Source organism: Ictalurus furcatus, chromosome 7 (genome assembly GCF_023375685.1).
Source record: "Ictalurus furcatus strain D&B chromosome 7, Billie_1.0, whole genome shotgun sequence".
Classification (NCBI taxonomy): Eukaryota; Metazoa; Chordata; class Actinopteri; order Siluriformes; family Ictaluridae; genus Ictalurus; species Ictalurus furcatus.
Window position 1 is genome coordinate 8,509,005 of NC_071261.1, and position 18,715 is coordinate 8,527,719.

General features: G+C 41.0%; 1 protein-coding gene across 6 annotated transcripts; it reads left to right on the top strand.

Moving 5' to 3' along the window:
• The first annotated feature begins 3,836 nt into the window (after positions 1 to 3,836).
• puf60b (poly-U binding splicing factor b) lies at positions 3,837 to 17,681 on the top strand. Of its 6 annotated transcripts, none has more exons than XM_053628186.1 (12): positions 3,837 to 3,929; positions 5,682 to 5,777; positions 7,935 to 8,030; positions 8,356 to 8,445; positions 10,268 to 10,318; positions 11,478 to 11,639; positions 12,190 to 12,282; positions 13,312 to 13,525; positions 13,832 to 14,022; positions 15,306 to 15,423; positions 15,529 to 15,797; positions 16,942 to 17,681. In XM_053628186.1, exons 3-12 carry the CDS (start codon positions 7,950 to 7,952, stop codon positions 17,239 to 17,241), a joined length of 1,569 nt encoding a protein of 522 aa, XP_053484161.1. In that variant the 5' UTR covers positions 3,837 to 3,929; positions 5,682 to 5,777; positions 7,935 to 7,949; the 3' UTR covers positions 17,242 to 17,681. The 6 variants fall into 6 exon arrangements, with proteins under 6 accessions (XP_053484161.1, XP_053484162.1, XP_053484163.1 ...); XM_053628187.1 differs by having other exon boundaries at positions 15,309 to 15,423; XM_053628188.1 differs by lacking the exon at positions 10,268 to 10,318.
• The last annotated feature ends 1,034 nt before the right edge of the window (positions 17,682 to 18,715 follow it).

An 18,715-nucleotide genomic window follows, 5' to 3' on the forward strand; every position in this document is an offset into this window, starting at 1 on the left:
TTAGCACATCACCGCCAAAATTCCGCCTTTACATACACAGAAATTAACGCTAGCCTGTTTGTGTCCGTTTCACATCAACTCACCGAGCAGCAGAGTTCTCTGAACCATTCTTCACCACCAGACGCACAAACTTAGAGTTCCTTTCATTCATACATTCAACGGTAGGAATCCTAAATCGAGCAGACGGTCCGTCTCATTATTTTCACTCACGCTCTATCTGCAGGTTGGCAGCACTGCTTTCCTAATCCTCATCTCTCTCAGAGTGGATTAAAAGCTTCTGATCAGATTTGACAGCATTTAGAAAAAAAAAATAGAAAAAAAAAATAGAGTAATTTCAAAGTATTAGTATTTCGGATGAAAAATAAACACCCAAATTTGACCTTTAATAATGCCTTTAAAAAAAAAATAATAATAAGGCCAATGAACATTTAAATAAAAATATCACTTGTGAGTAGAACGTTCAGAAATTAGAGTGTTTTCTGGCTCCAATAAACAGGCAAAGTATTATTGCACACATTTAAATAATGTTCCCAGTATTTGAATAGTTGGATTATGGTTGTAAAATAAATCTGCACTGATGGACCCAATGATTTACAGTGGTGTTTGAGTGTTTGTGAACCTATTAGAATTTACAAGATTTCTGCATAAATATGCATCGTAAAATTTTTCACACAAGTCCTAAAAGTAAACAAATGTGGGCAAAAATATTATACAACCCCAATTCTGAAAAAAAGTTGAGGCAGAATGGAAAATGTTAATAAAAAACACAGAGGAGCGATTTGTAAATGTACTCTGACTTGTATTTAAACAAAAGGAAACGTATAAAGACGAGGTATTTGATGCTTTAACTAATCAACTGCATAGTTTTTTGAAGATAAAAACGTTTATTTTGAAATTGATGCATGCAACATGTTCCAAAAAAGTTGGGACGGGGGCAATTTAGGACTAATAGTGATGGGAGGAGTTAAGGTGATGAGGAAACAGGTGAGGCGATCGTCTAATCAAAGTATATAAGGAGCCACCAAATAAGGCAGAGTCCTTCAAGAGCAAGGATGGGTCGAGGCTCGCCGATCTGCCAACAGATGCGTCAGAAAACAATAGAAAACATTTTACCAGTAGACTTCTGGCTGGTCCACAGGATCTTTAGAAAACTGCAGAGGGGCGGCAATGTTCTTTTTGGAGAGCAGTAGGTTTTCTCCTTGCAAACCTGCCATGCACACCGTTGTTGTTCAGTGTTTTCCTGATGGTGGACTCATAAACATTAACACTAGCCAATGTGAGAGAGGCCTTTAGTTGCTTAGAAGTTACCCCGAGTTCTTTTGTGACCTCGTTGAGTGACCTTTGTTGGTCTCCACTCATGGGGAAGGGAACAGCTGTCCTGAATTTCCTCCACCTGTACACCATATGTCTGACTGTGGATTGGTGGAGTCCAAACTCTTTAGAAATTATTTGGTAACTTTTTCCAGCCTGATGAGATTCAACAACTCTTTTTCTGAGGTCCTCAGACATCTCATTTGTTTGTGCCATGATACACATCCACAAACGAGACCAGACACTCTAAATAAAACAGGGCGCTCACTCACTCACACCTGATCGTCATCCCAATGATTTGAAAACACCTGACTCTAATTTCACCTTCAAATGAGCTGATAATCCCAGAGGTTCACATACTTTTGCCACTCACAGATACTGGATCATTTCCCTCAATAAATACATGATCAAGTATGATATTTTTCTCATTTGTTTAATTGGGTTCTCTTTGTCTGCTTTTAGGACTTGTGTGAAAATCTAATGATGTTTTAGGTCATATTTATTCAGATATATAGAGAATTCTAAAGGGTTACAGTTAAGATAAGGCATTACATGTAGAAAGGTCATATTATTTATTTAATTTTTTCCCCAGATTTCTGGGTTAATTGTATCTACATATAGTAATTCAAGTCTTCTCTTAGACTGTAGAAATAAAGTATCAAAACAAAACTCAACCGAAAACCTATCATCTTAAATCTTAAATTTGGCAACTTGGAAGAAGTTTATGTACATGTGCATGATAGACATGTCAAATACTTTTATAAACCTTATGAAACTACAGTGAAAATACAATAAACCACATTTTAAAAGCCGTTTTCCTCAAAATCATTTCCCCCATATATTCATAACTAACATTTTCAGTATCTAGATCAGGGGTTCCCAAACTTTTCCAGGGCAAGGCCCCCCAAATGGCATTAACATTTGACCGAGGCCCCCCTTTTACAAGATGTCTTTAAAACACATTAAAAAGACAGACTTCTGAATATATCCCCCCCTTTTTTTTTTTATTAATAATTACATCTTACATCTTTACATTACATTACATTAGGAATTGATTGTGTGTGTGTGTGTGTGTGTGTGTGTGTGTGGTTGTCTGAGAGTGAGAAAGAGAAAACATACTAGTGGGAGGGATGGGCAAGTTGGCTACGACCAAATTGTTGAGGCCCTCCGGGCGCCCCATGGCGGCCCCCAAGGGGGCGCGGCCCCAACTTTGAAAACCACTGATCTAGATGACCTGCATTTTGATGAGATTTTACATCTTCACTCTCATCCCTAATTGTAAGGATGTTACAGAGGCATTTCCCCAAATGTTAATTAATCTTAATCATTTTTGTTAGTTTTCATACTTAAAAAAATACATTTTTATAATAACTTGTGGTGTTTTCATAATTAAACAATAAAGGAAAAATGATTTTCCAACAAACTTTTCTGTAAGTATTTAGAGTCTCTTGAGACTGTCTTCGTAGTGAAATACAATTTTATTCTAACAACATCAAGACTACCTTTTTTGTTGTTGCTTTATTAAGTATGCACATATTTGATTCGACGAAGCTTCATTTTTGTGAAAATAAATGTCATTTTTTAAATCTTCAATTACAAAAAAAAAACTTGTAAGAATATCAGCAATCGACGGATGAAGATAATATATGCACACTGGCAACTTTATTAGGAACACTTGTGCACCTTACCCACCGTGCACCCTAGATGATAAATCTGCAGGAAGTATGTGATGCAATCAGGTCAACTTGCAGCAAGAAGCTCAAAGGAATGTTTCCAATATCATGTCATGAAAAATTGAGGCTGTTGTGAGATTAACAGGGGTCCTATCCAGTATTAGAGTGGTGTTCTGATGAGTGTATTGTTTTGTTGTTGTTGTTGTTGTTGTTTTAATGACAATAACATCACCCTTTGGCGTGGTGGCTTAGTGGTTAGCACGTTTGCTTTGCACCACCAGGGTTGGAGGCTCGATTCCCATCTCCCCCTGCGTGCGTGGAGTTTTCACATGCTTCGGGGTTTCCTCCGGTTACTCCGGTTTCCTCCCCCAGTCCAAAGACATGCATTGTAAGCTGATTGGCATTTCCAAATTGTCCGTAATGTGTGTAATCTGCCCTGCCTTGTGCCCCAACTTCCCTGGGATACACTCCAGGCTGCTCTTGACCCTGTCTAGGGTAAGCAGTACAGAAAATTGATTATATCAAGAATCTTTTGATGCTTGGAAAGACATACATGATGCTCAAGGACCAGGAGAAAGCTCTTCTATGACTTAATAAAGCCCAAGACTATCCTGCCATTACAGAAGAGGACAAACAGGTTCACAAATAAGCACTTGACCTGCTCAAGAAGCTGGATCCATCTGTTTCAACAACAAAACTTTAGTTTATTTCAATTCCAATAGCCTTAACAGGGAACAGGGAACCTTTTGAATATTTTCTTGGGTTTAAAACGAGCTTTCATTGAAGACATATAGTAACAGAAAATGGATGGACGGTCTTTTCTTGGCAGTGAGAGGTGTGGCCGCTAGGTGGTGCACTTTTCCTCCTCTCCACAGAGGCGCAGTTCACAGAAGAACTCAGGAGGCTGCTGCTTGTCACTGTATGGCGGTAACGCAGCACATTGCGGTATTATTACTAAACTCTTATTTATTTTTTAAAAAACTTTTTCGTAGATTCGATCTGTTATTTGCATCACAAGTTAAAATTGCGCCTTTTTTTCTGAACTCGCAGGTATCGGTAGCTCTGATTGTATTCAGATGAGGCCTTCAACAAAAAACTAGCGCGTTTCAGCAGGACTAGCGTTAGCGGCTAATGCGCTTAGCAGCTAGTCAGCTAGCAAGGTGTTAATATGACTTAAATAGCTGTACAGATTCAGGGTTGTTTAATAAGTTACAATTAAAATGTATAGAAATAATCGAATTATCTGGGAGGTGGAGGTAAATATTTCCTCCTGTGTGAGTGTGAAGTGAGGTTGCTAGGCTGGAGAACACCTACGCGGCCCTGCACACTCAAACACCACTAGCATTAGCGAGCTAACTCCGTTAAACCCGGTTCAGTGTTTAAAAAAAAGAATAAAAACCTCAGTTTAACGTGTTGCTGCTACAAAAGTACCTGTTAAACCGCGTGCTCTTTAAATACTCAAAGGAAACTCGGTGTATATGCAGATATGTTTATATAGCTGTGTGTATGAAAGAGCTGTGCAACACAGCACCGTTAGCGGCCATTGCTGCAGCGAGGCTAACGCTAGCCGGTTAGCTAATGCAAGTAAGCGCGGTGCTTTTGTTTGTGGTTTTTTTTTTTTTTTTTGGTGTGTGTGTTTTTTTTTTTTATTTTGATGACCCTGCTGTTTACACGGCTTTAAAATAATCAAAGTCTGTTTATTAGTAGAGTTAAAAACAAGTGGAGGTAATGAGACCTCTGCTTTGGGATATGGCCTCATGGTACATTAGCAGACTGGGTCACTGTAGAGCTGAGCGATATATCGTGTGTTACTCGGTATCACGATATACTGATATCGCTGAAGAACTGTCGGGTTACGTTAGCATTCTGTGGTCAGGGTTTAACTATGTATAGCAATATCGTCATAATACATTGTGTTTTTGTGCAGGTTTAAACTGGGGTTACGGTACGTTTTTTGCCGTTTCAAACAAAATGTGTTTTGTTTTTTTTTCTGTTTGAGACCAGTTACTGTGAAACAACTTGTTGAAATGCAGAGAGTAAAGTTTTTTTATTTGCATTTCCTTCAGAATTGTGGAATTAATTATTATTAATTTAAAAGAAGGCATAAAAGGCAGAACTATCGGTATCTGTTATCGGTATCGACCGATATCTCTCTGAATAATCGGTTATCAGTATCGGCTGAGAAATTTAGTATCGGTGCATCTCTAGTTATAACGGATATAGTTTTTACGCACGAGCCTGGATAGTGCTTCCTTGGTGAAGTAAAGAGAACCTAGTGATTTTCTTTAATCATGGGTCTATGGTCAGAGGATCTTCCTTATCTAACATGAAATGGAAAATACATGTTATCGCTGTGATGTAGAGTTCGTCTCGTTCCGTGTGACGAGCAGTAATCTCAGAAGACCGCTGATATAACGGTGTAAACCCAGCTTTAGCCAGGAAGGCACGTCTCAGTTGTAATAGATAAAATGCCTGAACGACTTTCTGTCAGACCGCAGGAGCATCTGGCGGACGAAGGCATTCGTTAATGACGTCTGTTGTGTACCGAAAAGAGATCCCGGTACCATGAGGTTTCTGTGTGCTCCATAACTCTTAACCCAGTAGCTAAATTTTTTTTTCTGCTTGCACACTGATAGTAAAGCATTTCTGTGCACAAACTGGTTGTGTGTTAAATTGTTTCTTGACGTGTTTCATCAGCTTTAGATTGCTGAAAATCTGTGAGTGAGCATTGTGCCGGAAACTTCCCCACCGCCATCTCAACCCTGGTCGCCTCAGTCAGTCGGAGCCTCGTAGGTGAGCATGTCAATTTGGAGTTTTTTAAATTTTTTTTTAAACCTGATTGTTTTCTTTCCTTGCTTTCAGCAGCAAATTGTAGACACTGGGCTGCTAACATGTGCGGTTTAGCCATAAAGTTTATGCAACCGTGATGGAGCATCCACCTGTAAAACTACACTTCCTGCTCTTTTAAATATGACTGACCAAACAGGGGGGGGTAATCGCCCATAGATAAGCCAATTCACTGAAGGATGTAGGACATGAAAGACGTGCGTCCCGATTGCCGTACTGTCTGTATTAAATAGCAGGGCTGGACGATTATGGACCAAAAGTCATATCTCGATATTTTTGAGTTGAATAGTGATGTGTGTGTGTGTGTGTTTATGTGGGTTAAATACTCAGTTGTAAGCCAACTACATGAGGTGTCCCAAACACCTTTATTTATAAGACACTGATGAAAATAGAGTGCACACACAGGGTTCCTTTTCCTGTTTGAGAATCCAAATGGAAATTTTAAAAAATGGCATAAATATAAATCAAGCTAAAATAGTCACATCTCAATAGACAATGCTCCTTCGGTTGTTAACACAATAACAGACTGATTGAAAAAGTCACCATACAGCTTCTCCTTTCCTGCTGAACAAGGTGCACAGCTTTGCAGATGCCACATGTAAATAAAATAATGCGTTTATTAAATAGTTATAAGTATGCCCATTGGGACCCAGGGGTGCAATTACTTTGCGCCAACTTTATCCAGGTGAACTTTGACCTGTGCGTTCACAGGCTTCAGTCTTGTGAGCCAATAGAAAATAAAGCCGCGTTTCCACCGCAAGAACTTACCCCAGGAACTAGGGACTTTTGGAGGTCCGCGGATTGTTTCAACCAGGGTCTAAATTAAGTTCTGGGTAAACTATTTCCTGCTCGGAAAGTCCCTACTCGCGAGGTGGTAATTTTTCAAAGTTGAGGAACTTTGGGGGTGGCGCTTAACATGCTGATTGATAGTGTAAACCACCGTTTACAGTAACAGTTGTTTATTGCGATTCGAATGAACACAGTGGAGTTTCTTAAAAAATACGACAGATGGAAGGAGGACGAGGTTCAGGCCTTATTAAGTATTTATGCCGAGGACGAAATACAGCGGGAACTGGAAACGGTGACCCAAAATGAAAAAGTATACTTAAAATATCAAGTGGGTTAAGCGAGCTGGGCATTGTTCACACAGGAAAGCACCTCGTGTGTGTGTTCGTCTCAGTCATCCGTTTGCTTACTTTAAGTCTAGCATTTTGAATTTGCTTTACTACCACTGTTCGTCTCTTTTTCTCAATGACCTTTTTAGCAAAGTACTACATCACAATCAACAGCAGCACAGCTCGAATCTCCTCTGTGCTTGTTGTTGTTACAGTGTCAGATTTCGGAGAATAGACTGTCCGTTTTAACCAAAGGTTAAAAAAAAAAATTCACTCCTTGACCGGGAACCGAACCCTGACCGCAGCATTGAGAGCACCGTATCCTAACCTCTAGTTTGGTTGCAGCAAACTCTTTTGTTACTGTTCAAAGGTTTGTGCTCCGATCAGAGCCTGCTACAAGCAAACATTTTACATTATTACATCATTAAAGTCAGCTTACTTTGTGTCAGTCAGTTTGATTGTAGCATACCTCAAGGCTTCGTATCTTCGCCAAGGGCTCATCATATGTCACCGGACTAATTTGCCTAATCTTCACGGTACTGTAGACCACCGTGGAAACGCAGACAACGGAGGTCTGGAGGAACCAAATGGTCCCTTGGAAAAAATTTCCTGGGAATAATTGTTCGGGGTCATTTCAGTGGAAACGCGGCTGAAGAAGGTCTGGGCTTTTTGGGTGGAACAAATGGGAGGAGGTCAATATCATTAAGTAGTTGTTTACCAGACTTCTGGTTCCTTACTAAAAACAAAACACCACTGCCGCAGTCTTGTTTACTGACGAATGCTAGGATTGTTTGTAGTAAAATTGTTTTCTCTCTGCCTGTTACAAAACGAACGCCAGCACCTCAGTAGACTGTTTAACGGTACAACACCTAGTTTAACAGCGAAAGCTTCAATTAGTCACACACTGTGGTTTAAAGATATAACTTACATGTTCACACTTGTGTCTCTCTCTCTCTCTCTCTCTCTCTGTGTGTGTTGGTTGCTTTAGAGAGGCAAATCTCTGATGATGGAGAATGGTCAAGGCACAGGCTCCAAGCTGGGCCTGCCACCCCTCACTCCAGAGCAGCAGGAGGCACTGCAGAGGGTAATGTGCTGTCAGATGACGCTCATTCGAAATTGTTTACAGTTTAATTAGATGTATAACTGGCGTTATTATTCAACAGCTAACAGTCAGAAGTAATGCATCTTTTACCTGGCTGGACGTTTTCAGCTGTAGGTGGTGGTAGGAGCTCGTTAGAACTCGTCTACTTCAGCAGACTCCTCGCCAATCAAATTCGGATTCTTTATTTTATTTATAATTTAATTTTTTATGTGTTTTTTTTTTTTTTTTAAATGACTAGTCTATACTTTTGAATTCGTCAATCCTTGCACTCACGAAGCTAACCCGTCTCTGTCGTTTCACTCTGCAGGCGAAGAAATATGCTATGGAGCAGAGCATTAAGAGCGTCCTGGTGAAGCAAACCATAGCTCACCAACAGCAGCAGCTTACTAACCTGCAGGTGAGCAAAGAGAAATATCGCTCTGGTAAAGCCTGTGTTCCGCAATACTGCCGAGTTAAGTGTGTCGTCCATAAGTCTGACGTCCGTAAACGCGTCTCACGTTAGCGGCCATTGGACACATACGTGGTCTGGTTTTTTTTGTTTTGTTTATTTTTTTTATCTCCAGGATTTAAGAAAAATCTTCTTACGATTTTTAGAGTGGCTTGACCTACAAAAACAAATTTTCATTTAATACTCAATCGTTCATTTATTTATATTACTGTTTACAAACCCATTCGAGTCAGAGACAGTGGGTGGGAGGAGACAGCGGATTATTCGCTGAGAAACGCTGATGTATGGCCTATATGAGGGTTTCTCCTTCTATGGTGCCATGCTTAATTAAATTATTACAAAGAAATTTGTGGTTCACAGTTCCTTATGCACTCACCGGCCACTTTAATAGGAACACCTGCTAATTCGTGCAAGTATCCAGTCAGCGAATCCTATGACAGCAGCACAGTCCATAAACTCCTGCAGATACAGATCAGCTCATGTTGTCGGTTAAATAAATAAACAGGAAATGTTTTCCAGTTAGGGCGAGACTGTGTCCGCCGTAGCCTCAGGTTCCTGCTCTTGCCTGACAGGAACAGAACCCGATGTGGTCTTCGGCTTTTGTAGTCCATCCACCTTTAAGGTTTGACATGACGTATGTTCTGCATACACAGTTGGTAAAGAGTGGTTACTCTTTGTGTTATGGCACTTGTGCACGGTGCGACTCGACTCTGCTCACTTTTTAGGGGCTTTCCATTGTGGGTAGTACCTGGTACTTGTTATTTATTTTTTTTTAGCACCGCCTTGGTCGAGGTTCCGGGCGAGCCGAGCCGATACTAAATGTGAGCCACGCACTGAGGAAGTAGGAATTCTCCTTAACAAGTGGTTCTGTATTTTGCCTGAGTAAATGTTCGTTATTTAATACATACTGGGCGTACAGTAATGTTCTATCAATTTTATAAATCTTGTATCATTACCGATAAAATTACAACAAAGGTTTCTGTCTTAGATTTTTACATCTCGCTTGTTACCGATTTCCAAACAGGCGTTTATCAAAGTCTCTCCTGTCGCAGCTGAACCTAACTTAGTCATATAGAGCACTACGAATGGGTTTAGAACATAGAGCCGTTATTTTGCATCCTTAATAGGGTCCGTGCTCAGTGAACAGGAAAGGCGTTTGGAATACGGCCTGACGTTGTATTATCGAAGCCCTGTACAAATACACCGTTATTCCCGCGTGAAGGCGAGTGGAAGATGGCACCCATGTTGAGGCGACACTAGTGGAAAAGCAAGCGAAGGAAACCGAGTCGAGTTGAGTCGTACCGTACTGACACTTGAGCTGAGTTTATGCATTGTGCTGCTTCTGCCACACGATTGGCTGATCAGATAACTGCCCAAATGAGCAGGGGTATTAAAGCGGCCACTGAGTGTGTATATTGTTCTTGTCTTAATAAATATTTCAAGCAATATACATTTTTAGTATTCGTTCTTCTCCTGTTTTGATGTCCATAAGACATCATTTTTAACACCAATTCAGCGAGTCGCCGTCGCTCGTCGTCCTTTCGGCCAGCCTTAAGTGTCGTCCAGTTGCGGTTTAGTGACATGCTCATGTTAATAACGTAAAATCAAGGGGTAGGTTGAAGCTTTAAATGAAACAGGCAACGATTCAGTTACAGATTAGACTGCAACTGCATCACTTTTCTTCTGTCTGGAATCTGATATCTGTCTTGCAAAAGAAATAAAAACATATCTAACCTACTTTTCAGCACTTTTCCATTTTACTGTGTTTCAGATGGCAGCCGTGACTATGGGCTTTGGAGATCCTCTCTCACCCTTTCAATCGGTCAATAGCATATTAAACTATTTCTTTCTTTGTGCGCATTTTTTTTTTTGATGCTATGACTGAGGGACATACCAGGCCAGATATACAAAGCTGATGACCAGACATTTGTCTCAGCATATTTCAAAAGTAGACATGGACTTTTATTTATTTATTTATTTATTTATTTATTTCCCCTGGGGGTTTTTTTTTTTTGGGTGCAGAGAATGATGTGTATGTGGTTGGTCCCTCATTTCATCGCAGGTTGGCAGGTCTCACATGGCATTTACATCTCAGTAGTACTGCGGACTGTATTTGGGCCCAGGTGTGTAGGTGAGAGAAGGAGTTTGTCAAGGATATTTCACTAGCATCAGGTTTACTCATGATCATCACCCTTTAAAATGTATCAACACATACAGTGATCGTTAACACATAGACTCCATGTCCAACAAGCATTTGCGTGTGTGTGTTGTGTGCTGGGGATGTTGCAAATCCATGTCTCCTTTGTAAATATGCTGTGATCTGTCAGAGCCAGCTTGGTGGGATGTATAAGAAGGCTAGCCAAGAAAAAGCACCCAGCAGCCAAAAAAGAGAGTCACATAGGTTTATTTAGGTAGGGAAATATTCCTAACGTTTGTAATTGAAAGAGGGGGAAAAAAACCCTGTGTACATTAATTATTAGGTTATGTGGTTTGTGCAGATTCGCCCTTCCTCTTGGAGAATTCCAGCGTAAGTCCAAAAGCCACCAAAGGAGGCACCTCAGGTTTCAGCTCATAATTGTGGTTTTGATGGTATGGTTTTGTTGAAATTGTCTTGTTGGAATCTTTGCACTCCAGGTTAGTCATAACTGTACATGTTTTGAAATGTGTGCTGTGCAGGCTCAAAGTAAAACCCCTGAGCTCACTGTTAAACAGAAGGGCTTCTCTGCATCTACTCTAACTCCCCTGGCATTTATGCTTAAGTTGTAAGTTCATACACATAAGCATATGAAACCCAAAGAGGACTAGAAAATAGGCATTTGTTTGAAATTGTAGTCAAGATTCTTTTGGCATTTTTTTTTTTCTGTGTTGTGTGTTGTGCTGTCTTGTTTTTTTGGACATTCTTCAGCAGCCAGTATTCTCTCTCTCTCTCTCTCTCTCTCTCTCTCTCTCTCTCTGTCTCTCTCTCCCCTACATGACACCAGGTTGCAGCACAGAGGCAGCGAGCTCTCGCCATCATGTGCCGCGTCTACGTGGGCTCCATCTATTACGAGCTTGGCGAGGACACCATTCGGCAGGCTTTCGCGCCGTTCGGCCCAATCAAGAGCATCGACATGTCCTGGGACTCCGTCACAATGAAACACAAGGTATAGCCACTACAGGGCGACTGATGGATTTTACCTGTGCCGGTAGCTAACTTGTACAGCACCTGCCAATAATCGATAGTAAAATGGATGCTGAATGAAAGCGTAACACTCGAAATAAAATGTTGCTTACGTTTATTACAAAAATGAACAGTACTGACTGTACCATGAAAGTGTTCTGTACTTTTTTCCAAAAAGTGTGTGTGTGTGTGTGTGTGTATATATATAACTATTAAGAAATATTAAAGTACATAAAATATATTCATCCAAACTGAACCAAAATGTAACACTCCAAAGAGCAAATAAAAATTCCGATAGTTCCAGCAATCAGTTATCGGTGCTGATTAATCGCCAAAACTGATCAGTCGGTCGTCGTTGAATAGTCATGCTTCCTAATTTCCACGAGGACACATGGTAAAGCTCTGACATCACAACTAAACAGCCTAAAGTACTGGTGATGTAGAAGTTGGGAATATAGATGAACCCCAGCAGTAAACAGAAATCTTACTGTAATAATAATAGTAATGAATCACTTTGCCTGTGTCTTTGGCAGGGCTTTGCCTTTGTGGAGTACGAGGTGCCTGAGGCTGCTCAGCTGGCTCTGGAGCAGATGAACTCTGTCATGCTGGGTGGAAGGAACATTAAGGTGGGTTCGAAACCAAGGGAATTAGGGATTAATTATATGAATAGTTCAGGTATTCCAGCTCAAGCACACCTGAGTGCAACTAATGAAGCCCTTGATTAACTGCATCAGGTGTGCTTGAGACAACACCTGTTTTGTATACTTGTGCTGTTGTGAGGGATTCTGTTCAGGGGTGGAATAACTTTGAAACTGGAGAAATCATTATAAGTTGCATTTTCAGTTGAATTTGGGGAAACATTTGAAGCATTCGTTGTGTTTAACCATTTAAATTGCTTTTGTTTGATTTGTTCATCGCAAACAGCTGAAAGTCTGTACATTTTGACAGTAAACCTGATTTTCAGTGGAGGTTGAATAATTTTCATTGCAATTGTATGTGATGTGTCCGGTGTGAATTTGGTGCATGTCACGTGGGGAGGCGCGCACGCGTGTGTGTGTGTGTGTGTGTGTGTGTGTGTGTGTGTGTGTGTGTGTGTGTCCTTGCTGACACACTGTTGTTCTGCTTTCTGTTTTGGAGCCCTGTTTCCGTAGGTACTACAGAGTCTGGGTGCGAGATGTATTCGCACGCTGCTCTCAGGCCAGTCTGCACGGATGATAGGCTGTGCCTGGCTGCTGTCGCTTGGCCGCCCCACCTGCAGTACAGACACTGCACAGGCCGCAACTGACCATTACACTGTAGCAGTCGCATTACACACGGAGACATTTAGGGACATAAACATACCACTGGTTATCTAATTTCTGGTTCTTGTTATGGGGACAGTGGCCACTGCTGAGGAAGGAATGAAGGGGAAAAAATTGATAAGCTCCTTCTATCCGAGTAAACAGTGTTAGAAAAGGGTTTTAGGTCAGTAGACACAATAGAATTTTATGGCTCAATATTCTGCTTGATTTTGAATTCAGACATTAACCAGTGATCTAAGAGACATTTTCAGATATCACACGTGCGCACACACCCAGACGACACCGTCATACCCTCACAAGCTCATATACGTACACTGGTGCTCAGTAGCCCCTGTGCTGTTATGTATGCTATAGGTGGGGCGGCCAGGTAACATTGGACAAGCACAGCCCATCATTGACCAGCTGGCAGAGGAAGCACGTGCATACAATCGCATCTACGTAGCCTCGGTGCACCCGGACCTGTCCGACGAGGACATCAAGAGCGTCTTTGAGGCCTTCGGCAAGATCAAAGCCTGCATGCTGGCCCGAGAGCACACCACAGGGAAGCACAAAGGCTACTGCTTCATCGGTGAGCAAAAGTAGAGAGGAGCTCAAAGGCTAACCTGACCTTAAGTAATCAGAGAGCTGTGCTATTTCTGTGACTGGCTTTTAAGGAAAGCTATTCTCATTTCTTGGTGTAAAAGCAGCTTACATACATACACAAATCATTTGATACAGTCACTCATGCTAGTCATTTTGTTAGCATTGCTGGTGGTAATCCTAGTCTATTATAATGCAATAATTGATGCATCTTCACGTTGTTTTGACGTCGTGATCCAAATTGCTCGACTTCCGATCGGATATTGTGATTTCGATTTCCTGTCTATGTGGGTAGAATATGAAAAGCCTCAGTCAGCGGTAGACGCAGTGTCCTCCATGAACCTGTTTGACTTGGGAGGTCAGTACCTGAGGGTGGGGAAGGCCGTGACCCCACCCATGCCTCTGCTCACCCCGACGACCCCCGGAGGTTTGCCGCCTGCTGCGGCTGTAGCTGCTGCTGCCGCCACTGCTAAAATCACAGCCCAGGTGAGAGATCGCAGCTCTGTTGGAGAGACAGCTCAGCATTCAGGTGCTGCTGTCCCCAGACCTGCCAGCATTCACGCATTTTGTGTAGGAGCTCGACATCACAGTACACTGGTATGAGTTATCACACACAAATATTGCAAAAGAGTACCCCCTCTTCCCCACATTTAAAAATGGAGGATGTGCTAATGAAGTTACTCTCGCCTTGACTTGCTTGAAAGGTGGTGCTCTTGCTTTCTGTCCAGGGGAATGGAGAATATTTTGAGTTCATAAAATCTGTCGATGTAAACTTGGCTACTGTTTCACAAGTATATAGTTAACTATAATTAGGAATGCTGACAAAAAATGGTGCAGTCATCGAGGATGCTAGATTTAGAACTATAGTGGATTTTACTGATAACCGACAGTTGGGCGGTACCTGCTGATAACCAGTTAATCAACTGAGTTTTTAACATTGATATTGAATGAAATATAACTTTCAAAGTAAAATATTGCTGAACTTTATTACAAAAATAAACAGTACTGACTGTACCATGAAAATGTACTGTACTTTTTTTTAATTAAATAAATATCTAAATATTAACTTAAAAGTTTACATCCAAACTGAACCAAAAAGTAACACTCCAAATAAATAAAAATAGAGATGTCCAAAATGAATCAAAAAGCACTTCAAATAACACAACAGAATTAGTCAGTGGTAGTTTTTCTTTCGCCTCTAGAGGCCGCTCTCGTACTGTATAATGACTCTGGACTTTTTTCAGCCGCTCCACAAAGGACGCAGCTGGGAAAACTATCGGTGTTGATTTTTGCCGATCAACTGATGATCCCAGTAATCCATTATCGGTGCAGATTGATGAGCAAAAACGGTCAATCAGTCAACCTCTAGTAGATACCAGGTGCACAAAAATGTCAGCCTCGTTGAAACATCATGGTTTCGTCAAGGAAATTTAGACAAGCAATTTTTTTTTTAAAAAAGGACTATATTGAAAGTGTACTGTAATGTTTTGTGTTATTTACTGTATCCCCATTTGGCAGCACTACACATTCTACTCCTTCGAGGTTGGCAGGTCTCTGCGTATTGTTTCTTTGAAGTTTGCCGCATGATTTATTGCGACTTTGAGTCAAGATGTTCATTCATGTAGTAGAAGTCCACCAGATTAAGATTACACATGCTTTACTTATCATGTTAATATATAGTTTTGGCATTTTTGACAATCTAATTTCATGACATTTTTCAACAGTTGTGTTGTCTTTTGCGTTCCCCCTGTGTGTGACGTGTTGTTTAGGAGGCTGTTGCAGGGGCATCCGTGCTGGGCTCGTTGGCGTCTCCCGCTCAGCTCCTCAGCCAGCAGATGGGACTTCCTCAGGCTGTGCTGGCAGCCCAGGCCCCAGGCTTAATTACAGGTGTGACACTAGATTTATCAGGAGAAAATATTGACTGTTTAGAATTTATTCTATGAACTGCTTAATCTCTTGTGTACCCCCGCCCCCGCACTCTTTTTTTCCAAGGTGTCACACCTGTTCGGCCGACTCTGCCCGTGGTGCCTCAGGTGGGCCTGGTAAACCCCGTGCTGGCGTCACCACCCATCACATCCAGTGCCACGTCCACAGGAACACCAACAAGCACAACTCCGCAGCAGCCCGAGGTTAAGAGAGAGGTACAGGACAAGCAGCAGGAGAAAGACGAAGCTCGAGCAGACGCTGTGGAGCAAAGGAGCGTGAACGAGCAGGAGCAGAACAGAAGCAGTGAGGGCAGCCCCACAGTCACACACTCAGGGGTGAGTAAAGAGCTGCTGTGACCATGACCGCAAACTAGTGCATGGCTAATAAATAAAATACATGCAGGCAGTCTGGAATGGTTTTTGATAGGGTAATAATTTTCGTTTCCCATATTTGACCGAGTTGTAAATGGAAAAATATTTCACTCAATTACCCAATTCTAAAAAAAATAGTCGTTAGCGATTCTAATTCGAGGCGCACCGTATTGTTTGGCTGTTTCTGCAAACTAACACGTGACGATGCCGAATATTTTGACACAATCTGTCGTGTCGTTTTTTTCTCCTATACTAGTTTATATACCCTCTGGCAGAAATGATGGAATCACCACACTTAAAGGCAATTCATCTGGGTTTTTTGTTTGGTTTTTTTTTACTTCATAGCAAATAAACAATTTTTGGTCCATAGTCGAACATGCTAGCTTCGTGCAACATACCTCAGGCAAGAAATTAGTTTAATTAATTTTTTCCAGGTCAAGTAGGGGAACGAATTACGGAACCACCTTGTAATTTGCATTTCTAAAACAAATACCAGCACAAGTCTAAAAATGCAAATGAGTCTGCAGTTAAGAGTGCTTACACACCTTAACCTTGGACTTTTTGAAAGGATGACTCCTTCAAAGAGCAAGAGTACAGCACCAGAGAAAATCCTCCATCGTGTGAGAGCGTGTCCTCTGGGTGCATATACACATTTAGCATCAGGAAATTGAAGCTGGTCTGTTTGCACAACATCTACAATGATGGAAATAAGATAGCTAGTCTCTAATCGGATCATTTCGATTAAGAAGGTTTAACTGTTTATGTCTGGGTGAAGAGACACAGTGTGCAGTGTATAAAATCTTACTCTTGCGGTTTTGTGTTTCATCTTTGTTGAAAAGCAAAATGTTAACGTCTGCAATGATACAAAAGCAATTTGGCAGATAAATATATATTTGCTTGTTGGATATTCTGTATTTGGCTCTGATTTCGAGACATTTTCACCTCATGTCAGTGTTTCAGTGCTATTTCTATATCTTCTGCTTTACATTAGCATGGTATATCGTTGTGCAAATGAAACGGCGCTACATCTGAAGACGAGCAATCTTTGAGTTCAAACTTTACTTAATCCATATATATATATGACACCTCTTGTCTTTCTGATGTACAGTCTACAGTAATGGTGTTGCGCAACATGGTGGGCCCTGAAGACATCGACGACGACCTGGAGGGGGAGGTGACCGAGGAATGCGGGAAGTTCGGCGCCGTAAACCGGGTCATCATCTACCAGGAACGTCAGGGCGAAGAAGACGACGCCGAGATCATCGTGAAGATCTTCGTGGAGTTCTCCGACAGTGGCGAAATGAATAAGGCCATCCAGGCCCTGAACAACCGGTGGTTCGCGGGTCGCAAGGTCGTGGCCGAAGTCTACGATCAGGAGCGTTTCAATAAAAGCGACCTTTCGGCATAAGACTGACCAACTCTGTCCACCTGCTCAAACTCGTTCAGCCTCGGTGTCTGCTGCTCGAGTTTTGGGATTCTTTTAAACTTGTAATTATTTTTTTTTTATTGTGGTCAATAATAATATTGGGGACAATCCCATTGGTGGGATTTGACTTAGAAAATATTTGTGCTTAATGGATTTTTTTTTTTTTTTTTTGTCATCACCTACTGTGAAAATTTTTTTTTCCTTTTTTTTTTTTTTTTTTAATGTTTATTTGCAAATTGTTTTCTAATTTGTCTATTTGGTTGGTTCCATTGTTCTCTTATGCTCTGACCCCCACCCCAACCCATTTTTTTTTAAACAAAAAAAACAAAATTTTTCCATCACTAATGTTCTGTTAAAATTCTAAACATTGTATTGGAGTTATTTCTTCTGAATTTACCAAACAATAAATTCTTCAAATATGCCATCCTTTTTGTTCACCGTTTGTGAGTCACGTGCTTGAGTGTTATTAGTTGACTTTGTAAATGTAAAGCTTGAGTTATTGTGTTGTAAACAAGACTGGATAGCCGTCTGAATATCTGGGTTTCAAACATCAGACTCGGGTTTTTGGAGGTCATATTAGACGTCATGGAGACGCTCAGAAGTTTAGCAGTAACGTTGAAGGAGCTGAGACTGGGTAAGGATCCGCTGGCGTGGTTTGCTTTAAGAAAATCCTTCAGGACGCTTGATCTTAATGCGTCATTGTTTTCACAGTTTGATGAAATTAATATAGTATAGATACTATATATAGTATAGATGTAGATCACCTCACTGACTTGAGAAAACCGGACTCGCTGTGACGCCATGTTTCCAACCCATGTCTGATCAACCGGTCTGAGTTTACATCAGACGATCAACATTCAATCAAGAGTCAGGACCTTCAGGTATGACGCAAGTAGGAGAATTCCTCGTTGATCATCAGTGTGTAGGTTCTTGTGTACGTAATTAGTAAACACGATTGTTATATAATAAGCTGGAATGTTTAGTGTATAGTAGTAATTACTGGCAGGTGAATTAAAACCCCAGACAGTGGGAGGCGCACTCGCCTCCCAGTGTAGTAACTTCCTTTAATGGGTGACCAAAATATAGAGTCGTATGCAATGTTTCTTCAGATTTTTGGATAAATTGCATTGATATCTGATTGATGTCTGCTCTTAAAGTGTATTCATAAAAATATCAATATTTTTTTCAATGTTCACACCTTTGATGAGGGTTTGAAGCTCCACCCACTCAGCACAATCCAATCGATTCATGTCATATATCCTAGAAACGCCTGTTTTCTTGATATGTTGTGTGTGTATATACCATTATAAACCAGAGTGGAAACATGTAAAGGATATTGCAGAAGAAATGTCGGTAATTGTTGGATTTACATTTGATTTTATTCTGGAAGATAAATAAAAATATATACATTACATAGCCAAAAGTATGGTGACACCTGACCATCACATCTATACGT

Excerpts from the sequence above, each read along its gene's own strand:
- puf60b (XM_053628186.1), top strand. The coding sequence starts at position 7,950 with ATGATGGAGAATGGTCAAGGCACAGGCTCCAAGCTGGGCCTGCCACCC. Across the intron at positions 8,446-10,267 it reads AGCAGCTTACTAACCTGCAG|ATGGCAGCCGTGACTATGGG; the intron begins GTGAGCAAAGAG and ends ACTGTGTTTCAG. Across the intron at positions 14,023-15,305 it reads CTGCTAAAATCACAGCCCAG|GAGGCTGTTGCAGGGGCATC; the intron begins GTGAGAGATCGC and ends CGTGTTGTTTAG.